The 8747-nt window shown below is 44.4% G+C and overlaps 1 protein-coding gene across 7 annotated transcripts in view; it reads left to right on the forward strand.

Annotated features, from left to right (window-relative positions):
• INTS13 (integrator complex subunit 13) overlaps positions 1 to 3768 on the forward strand; it is a 37703-nt gene extending 33935 nt beyond the window's left edge. For all 7 annotated transcript variants that reach the window (XM_077337904.1, XM_077337905.1, XM_077337903.1 and 4 more), the window contains exons 16-17: positions 2230 to 2365; positions 3517 to 3768. In XM_077337904.1, coding sequence (XP_077194019.1) covers positions 2230 to 2365; positions 3517 to 3556 — 176 coding nt within the window. In that variant the 3' untranslated portion in view covers positions 3557 to 3768. The remainder of the gene's footprint in view (positions 1 to 2229; positions 2366 to 3516) is intronic.
• Positions 3769 to 8747: the final 4979 nt, after the last annotated feature.

Below are 8747 nucleotides of genomic sequence, written 5' to 3' on the forward strand. Positions count from 1 at the left end.
AGCCTACTCTAACCACCTTGTTAAAAGAGCTTGCTATGGGGAAGAAATGGAGTTAGTGACAGATTTTATTTTCCTGGGCTCCAAGATCACTGCAGATAGAGACTGCAGCAAAGAAATTAAAAGACGCTTGCTCGTGGGGAGGAAACTATGGCAAATCTAGACAGCATCCTAAAAAGCAGAGACATCACCCTGCCAACTAAAGTGCATCTAGTCAAGGCTATGGTCTTCCCAGTTGCAATGTATGGCTGTGAAATTTGGACCATAAGGAAGGCCGAGTGTCAAAGAATTGAGGCTTTTGAACTCTGGTGCTGGAGAAAACTCTTGCGAGTCCCTTGGACTGCAAGGCGAACAAACCTGTCAGTCCTAGAGGAGATCAGCCCTGACTGCTCCTTAGAAGGCCAGATCCTGAAGATGAAACTGAAATACTTTGGCCACCTCATGAGAAGGAAGGACTCCCTGGACAAGAGCCTAATGCTGGGAGCGATTGAGCGCAAAAGAAGAAGGGGACGACAGAGAATGAGGTGGCTGGATGGAGTCACTGAAGCAGTAGGTGCAAACTTAAATGGACTCCGGGGAATGGTAGAGGACAGGAAGGCCTGGAGGATCATTGTCCATGGGGTCGCGATGGGTTGGACATGACTTTGCACCTAACAACAACAATTCTATGTGGGAAGATGATATAAGCCAGTGGTCCCCAACCATTTTGTCACCAGGGACCGGTCAACGCTTGACAATTTTACTGAGGCCCAGGTGGGGAGGGTAGTCTTTTGCCAAGGGACTTCACTGCCGCCAGAGCCCCTGCTCCACTTTCTTTCCCGCCGGTGCCTCTGACTTCCCACCACCCGCTGGGGGGCACTGCCAGCAGCAGCTGCGCAGTGCAATGCTGAGGGGGAGCCCCAGCCATGGCAGCTGCTGGAGAGCACCAATGGTGAGCCGGTGGCAGGGCAGCTCCCGAGGCAGCAGCTGGGGAGGAAGACAAGGAGGAGCCGCGGCCCGGTACCGACTGATCCACGGACCGGGACCGGTCCCCGGACAGGGAGTTGGGGACCACTGATATAAGCAACAGAGTTCTCTAACATCTTTATACCACCCTCTCCTTCAGCAAGAAGCTTGGGAGGAAAGGCATGGGTTAACTGCTAAAGGAAGAGATTAACCGTGCAGCGCTCTACTTCAGACTGCACAATGGGTTGCCTGTTGCCAAATCCTCGAATATCTTAATATGAAAAATTATACTATTTTCTTCCAAGTGATCCAAAGTAACTGTCTATACCATTTGTATATTTTTGTGTTAGTCAAAAAGATGGTATAGGAATTTGAAATGTCATCCCCACAGTTAAAATGTTTTTTTGACCCATTAATGTTATGTTAAAGCCCATTCTCAAACCTATGAATTCCTTTTGTGGAGGCACCTGAAGAGCAATTTGTCACCACTAATGTAAAGATAATTCTCCTTCTGTTTGCCTGATACCTGGCAGTGGTTATTGACAATGCTGCTTAAGACCTTTTATGAGTCATTTGTTCCCAAGGCAACCCACCACGTCCTATAAACCCATCTTGCACTGTGTTCCTGGTTGCAGGATTCTTTCATTGAATTTTATGCAACAATCCCGAACAGAATTACAAAAGTTTCTATTTTGCTTAAATGATTGTGAGTTAAATTTGTGACATGCATCCCCATCAGATTTCTCCTTCGTATCCTATAAGAAGGCAAGAGGAAGCTCATATTGCTAGCAGGCTACCTGAGGGAAAGCTTGGTCCCCTTCTCTATCCTCTCACTAACCCAGTGCCTGCTGGTACAATTAATTACTTTCCAGTGTTAATTATTATTTCTTTACAATAAAAAGTATTTATTTCCAGGTCTGGAATAGTTATTTGTCCGAAATTCTGTTAGAAATTGTGATATCTTCCTGAGCTGCTTTGAGGAATGCTGTATGGGAAGAATAAGCCCAGCTCTCAAATTGGAGTGCTAGAGCTTAGTTTTATATTTTTGTATGTGAGGGAAAAGTCAAGCAATTACAACATATTTCCTCATCTACTCTCAATAAAGGTTTTGGTTATTCTGAATGCTTTGTAGAGATCAAGTCAGTTTGTTGTTGGATACAAGTATAATGTACATGATTGATCTTGAATGTGTAATGCTTACTGTGTCATATGAGTAGTTCTCAACAAGACTTTGTGAATAGAAACTAATGAGTTCATTTTGTTTCTGGTTATGGAACCTTTTTTTAGGGCCCACATCACTATTATCCTTATGGAGCAACAGAATTAACACTGCAAATTCTAGGAAACATCAAGAATTTATTGGTCGCTTGAACTCTGTAAACAACAAAGCTGAATTGTATCAACATCTTAAAGAGGAGAATGGGTTTGTATTTCTGAATATCAAGTTCTGGTAGCTGACTATAGAAACACAACATTCAGAAGTATAAAAATATATCCTTTCATGGGACAGCAGATATTTATTTCAGAACTAGGGGCCAAGCCCATTGCATTCAGGAATACAATGGGCACTGGATTGGGGGGGGGGGTGTGTGTGGAAGAACTCTGTGGACGGCCTCTCCCTCCCCTCAGGACCTGGAAAGGCTGCAGGCAGCTGTTATGGAACTCAAGGACAGGGGCTGCTCTCTCGCAGCAGGGATCTGCAGTCTCCAAGCCTCAGAGGGAAGTGGAAGGAGGAGGGGGTGGTCAGGGACGGAAGGCAATTGGCAGGCCGGCCGCTGGACAGACAGGCAAGCTGGTTGAGGTGGAGGCACTCAGGCAGGACAGCCGCCCTGAGTGGGTGTTAAGTGCTGAGTGGCAATTAAGCCATGAGACACGCTCCTCCTCCAAGGCCTTACCAGGAATGTATATAGTGGAACAGATGATGATGCCCCAAGGTCCTGTTACCAACAGTCATTCCAGTCAAGTGTAACACCAAGAGACTTTGGATTAATATGTGCATGGATTAATATATATGTGTCATGTGTTTGAAAATACAAGAGAGGGAATATTAAATATGTGCTTCAAGTGGATGAAAGCTACAGATGTTTGGAGGAACTGGCATGCTTTGGAGTCACGCACCCACCCTCTTTTCTTCAAATCTATTACAAAACCAAATATTAACTTTTGTGAAATTATTCATTACTTCAGTTGTAAATTCAAATTTTTGGATGGTTTGATTATCTCTTTAGAATATTCGTCTAAGTATAATTGTGGGATAATATATTTATTGTTTGTTACTTTTCTAGACTGCCCCTATCACACCTGGTGGCTAGGTTTGGTTCACAACATTTATGTATACATAGTACAGTTAAAATCATAAAACCAACAATTAAAGTATTAAACAATATTAATGACCGTAGCTGTGAGCCTCTTCTTATTGGCTTGGTCGGTCTAGTAGATCTCTCTTCTTCCTCCCTTTAGGGAGGCGGCAGGAGAGAAAGCTGTTAGCGCAGGCTAGTTTGCATGGCATGAAATTTGGGGCAAAAGTATGAATGCATAGTAAATTCTCATCAAGCTTTTTTTTTTTTGTTCCAGAATGGAAACAACAGAAAATGGAAAAGGCAGCCGGCAATGAATACTGAATCTAAGATCTCTAACTGATCATGCTGCATAAATTTTGTATGCTGGTTTTGGTACCTGTATTCTAAGATTCAGTTGCTTTGCATAGTTTTTACATGCTTTTCTAATTTAGCCCTTTTCTATGAAAATATAAAATGTTAATGTAAATCATTAACCCCTAATCCCCTTTTATTATGTCAGTGAATAAAGCAAGACTTCTATTTCCAACTTGTAGTATGGTCTTAATATATCTCATTTACTGCCCTGTTGGACAAACACAATATATTTGAGTGAAAGTTTTTAATGTATGTTTAGTACTCTTTAGATGCATGAAAATCCTTTAGGGGGCATCTAGTCTTGACAAAGGAGCAGTGCATAAAATCCAGTATTAGACTTGAGATTCTGTGGTCCAAACTCAGTAACGGGTTGCCCTTGAGCAAAATCTAGCTCTTAGCAGTACAGTAAAGGTTTTAAGTGTAAGAATGACCTGCTGAACAGAATTGTGTTCTTTTTTTTGGGGGGGGGGTGAAGATTAAAAATTACTTTACTAATAATCCATAAAAAGTTTTGTAAATTCTGGAATACAAGTGGGAGAGAACTGCAGACCTACAGATACTTGTGGAGAGAGTGCATCCCTTGCTCTTCCCTGCTTCCTTTCCTTTTTCCCCCTTCTATCATAATCTCCCTCTTTCCCCCATCTGTCATTTTAGCGCTTTCTCTTTTGCCCTCATCCCCTTGTCAATTTACCCCCCCATATTCCCTTCCCCCCATTTCCCTTTTCTATCAACCTACCTCCCATCTTCCCCCTCCCATGTCTCCCCTTTTCTGTTAACCTATCTCCCATCTCTTTTGCCCCCCCCCCCCACCTTTTTCCATCAGTCTACCCAGCCCTTTCTGCTCTCCCACCCACCCTTGGCACTCCACTGAAGCACTCCCTGGCTCTGTTCATCCTTGGCATTCATGCAGCTCCAACCCTTGATGCTCTTCACACCTGCCCCTCACCTTTGGCACTCCACTATCCCCCACCTTTGGCATTCACTCACCTCCACTGTTACTGCTCTCTGCACCTACCCTCCACCCTTGGCATTCCATGCACTGCACCTTTGCACCTCTTCCTATCTACCCTCCACCCTTGGCATTCACTCACCCCCTCCCTTGCTGCTCTCCCCACCTACCCCCCCCCACCATTGGCACTTCACTCACCCCCACCACAGCAGCTATTCTTTTCTACCCCCCTTGGCTTTCACTCAGTCCCCCACAGCCTTACTAATCTCCCACCTACCTTTCTGCAGGTGGGTGGTAAACTGCCAGCCCAATGAGGAGCAGTGGCAAAGACTTCTTACCAATTTAGAGAGGTTTGCAAAAGCTACAGAAGGGGGAAATGACACAATCTGCACTTTCTTGCTCTACCCAGTATGGCTCGCAGTCTACCATGCTGCCTTCAGGCACAACACAGCTCCCCGCCTGCTGAACCTCCCAGCACAGTTTTTGGGCTGCCACGTCTCCCCCAATGGGACAAGTGTAGATCCAAGGCTGCTTTACCTCGGCCTCTAGGCCAGGGGTGGCATCTGATCTCAGGTAGGAGTGTTCTCTGTGCTTGCTCAGAGAATGCTTTTTATGGTGGGAGGGGATTTAAACACCCACTTTTATCTTTATGTCAGATTTTTCTGCACACCTAGGGTGTCTGCCAAATTTGCAGAAACATCTTTTAAGTGCCCATGTGGCCCTGATTTAGGTATCCACAGATGAGGGACAGACATCACTATCACTAATAGTAAATAAATTTGTGCCAGTCCTGGACAGTGGGAAAACTCTGAATGAGTAAAGCAGTTCTTTTTGCTTTATTTGTTTCAACCTGAACATGCAACTTGTCAAGATGTACTGTAGCGCAGCAGGACTTGACAAATCTCTGCAACAGCAAATTGCATCTATCAATTGCTCTGAGTAATAAAGGGCTTCCTTTTGTGTCCTGTATCTACTAGTCATCAATCATTGGGTGCCTGTAAGTTCTAGTATTTGAGTAGACACCGGGTGTGTGTGTGGGGGGAATCTATCGGCTTCTTTCATTCCATGTATAATTTTATAAAACTCATAATCCCTTTAGTTGTTTCTTCCCTAAGATAAAAGTATTCCATTCCTTTACTTTTCCTCATAAAAGAAGTATTTCAACCCAGAAGTGGTTTACCTTGTAGCACTTGTACCGCATGCTACAGGCCCCGTGCCTGCACAGTGCTGTATGGTTAGGGGGCCTTCACACAGTGATTGCGAGGGATTTTTTCACACTGATGCAGTTTGTGGAATGCAAGGACAAAAAACGGGCAATACACACGCTACTTGAATCCTTAAGCCAGGCCTGCTTCAACCCCTTGATCATGAAGCTGCCTTATTTTAAATCAGGCTGTTGGTATATCAGGGTCTGTATTGTCTGCTCAGACGGTTGGCAACAACTCTCTTGGGTCTTGGATAGACATTTTTCACACAGTCTACTCCAAGGACGGCCAAACTAAACATCCATGGACTACAAGGTAATTGTAGTCCATGGTGATCTGGGGAGCCACAGTTTGGTCACCCCCAATCTACTACCTTATCAGTTTAAGTGGAGGTGCCAGGGATTAAGCCTGTGACCTCCTGCACGCCAAGCAGATGCTCTGCCAGTAAGCCTCCTGTTGTTTCAGTCAACACTTAGTGTTACACTGTTCTCTTGAGATCCCTCGGCCAGAACTACACAGCATTTTAAAATGCTGCTACACCATTGATGCTTGCCTATTTATTTCTATCCCTTTCCTAATAATTCCAACTATACAATTTGCCTTTTTCACCACTGCCACACACTGACTTTGCATTTTCACTAAACGTCACACCAGTGCTCCAGTATCTCTTTTCTGGCCACATTGCCAGCTCACACCCCATGTATGTATTTAAAATGAAGATTCTTCCCAGCCACACTGAACTTTCTATCATTATCTACTTCGTCCAGTTTGAAGAAATCATTTTGGAGCTCCTCACAATCTGATTTTGTTCTCTGCATTGCGATTAAAATATATACAAAACTGGCTAACTCACTGCTCATTCCTGTTTCCAGATGGTGTCTGAATAAACTCAATAGCACTGGTACCAACCGCTCTGGAGTCCGATATTTCTTCCCCTGCAACAACTACCATTTATGCCTACTCTCTGCTTCTTCCCATTTAATGAATTCTTAACCCATCAAAGGAACCATCCACTTAGCTTATGATTGCTAAATCTACACAGCAACATTCGGTGAGGAGCTTTGTCAAAAAGCTGTTTGGAAAGAGGTCTACTGTATCACTCTTGTCCATATGTTTAATCTTCTAAAAACCCCTCTGAAAATGGAAAGGCAGGGCTTCCCTTTAAAGGGAACATGCCGTCAGGGCTGCCAAGAACCGCCATGGGCCCCCATGGAAAGATTCCCTCTTCCCCTCCCCCTGGGCCCCTGATCAAAACTAAATATGATCAGCTTGTTGCTACCATCCCTTAGAGCAGGGGCAGTCAAACTGTGGCCCTCCAGATGTCCATGGACTACAATTCCCATGAGCCCCTGCCAGCGAACTCATGGGAATTGTAGTCCATGGACCTCTGGAGGGCCGCAGTTTGACTACCCCTGCCTTAGAGTAATAAATGTTGGTTAGATAAGAAACCTTAATCCTTTTTGTGTCCATCCTTTTCCATTTACCAGCACCAGTAGATGCCCCTCACCCAGATCTAGAGGCTGCCAACTTTTTCCTTACAAGCTCCTTCTCCTGTGCCTCTCAAAGCAGCTTTGAACTGCAGGAGCAAGCCAGTCATAAGTGTGTGTTCTGTTAAGTCAAAAGTTCCCTTGCTGTTTTTGGTGGATCAGGCTGTCATTAAAGACACAGTTGGCAACCCTATCTGGAATTCCCACTGCTTTTTAGGCACTTAATCCCCCCCCCCCCCCCGTGATGCTCATTCTGGGCAACTGCCTAGAAATCTTTTTTGCCTCTCCAGCATCACAAGGTGAGTCTTAATAACTCTGCCTCTCCTGTCATATTCTTTCCCGGGATAATTAAAAAGTCTCCCTTCCCTCACACCTCTTCCACTGCCTCCAGCTAGGGACTCATTTATCAGATGACTGTCCCGCCTTGTGGTAGAGAAGCTTCTCTATGTAGCTCCAGAAAGGGGACAGGGAAGGGAGCAAACGGTAGGCTTTTTGTGATCCAGGTCAGAGGAGGATGATAACGGGCTGGCTGCTGCCATGCAGATCATTAGGAACAACACGTGCTGCCTTCCCAGCATGCAGACTGTGAGGTTAGCTACACAGCTCAGGACGAGGCCAGGCAGAGGAAACTCTCATTCGCATTCTGTGTTGGGGTGTGTGAGAGAGAGGGAGCAGGAAAGAGAGACTGCAGCAGAAAAGGCAGAGCAGAGGCTTTCGAGGGGAACCTACGCTCTGTGTTGTCTGGTCTGGATAGCCCAGGCAAACCCGATCCTGTCAGATCTCAGTAGCTATTATGCTATTTCTGTTGGAACACGTTAGTTTGAAAAGAAACCCAGCCTGTAAGAGAAATACCACCTTTAGTAAATCAAAATGTTTAGTTGCTGCTTTTCTTTAAATTAAAACGAACCTCTTGTTGTTCCTAATCATTTTCTAATTTTTTAAAGCATATTATCCAGTCCCCACTCTGGCTCCTTGAAGGATTTTGAGATCAGAGATTAATCCCTTCTGAAATTGGCAGTGACTGGTATTCTGGCTAGCAGCCATGGGAAAATGCCAAATATGGGAATTTCACTCTGGTCTGTTCCTTAAGCATAGGTTCTGGTTCCTTGAATATTGAAAGAAGCTTCATGAACTGTATGCTTCATCATTCCCAGTATCCTTTAAAAAATGTACACAGATTTTATGTTGAAGTCACCTGTATTTTTTGTTGTATCAACAGGTATTTCAAGGGCTGTGGGAATCACTACCCCCTCCCCCTTTGTCCCAATATAATGTATTGAAGACCCTTGGAAATGTTCTAATTTTTAAGTAGGTGGAACAATTCCACAGAATTAGTGGTTTAAAACAGGAGTGATCTGCTGAACTGGAATTATACTGGAAGTGTTCTTGTGGAACGTTTACATTTATTTAATTTAATGTTTATCTCAGTCAAATTCTTTTTGGCTTTAGTCTTCTGAATGGATGCGATTGTTTCATGTCTTGAGCGACTTGCAGAAATGTGCTACAGCTT

Source organism: Paroedura picta, chromosome 5 (assembly GCF_049243985.1).
Source record: "Paroedura picta isolate Pp20150507F chromosome 5, Ppicta_v3.0, whole genome shotgun sequence".
Lineage (NCBI taxonomy): Eukaryota > Metazoa > Chordata > Lepidosauria > Squamata > Gekkonidae > Paroedura > Paroedura picta.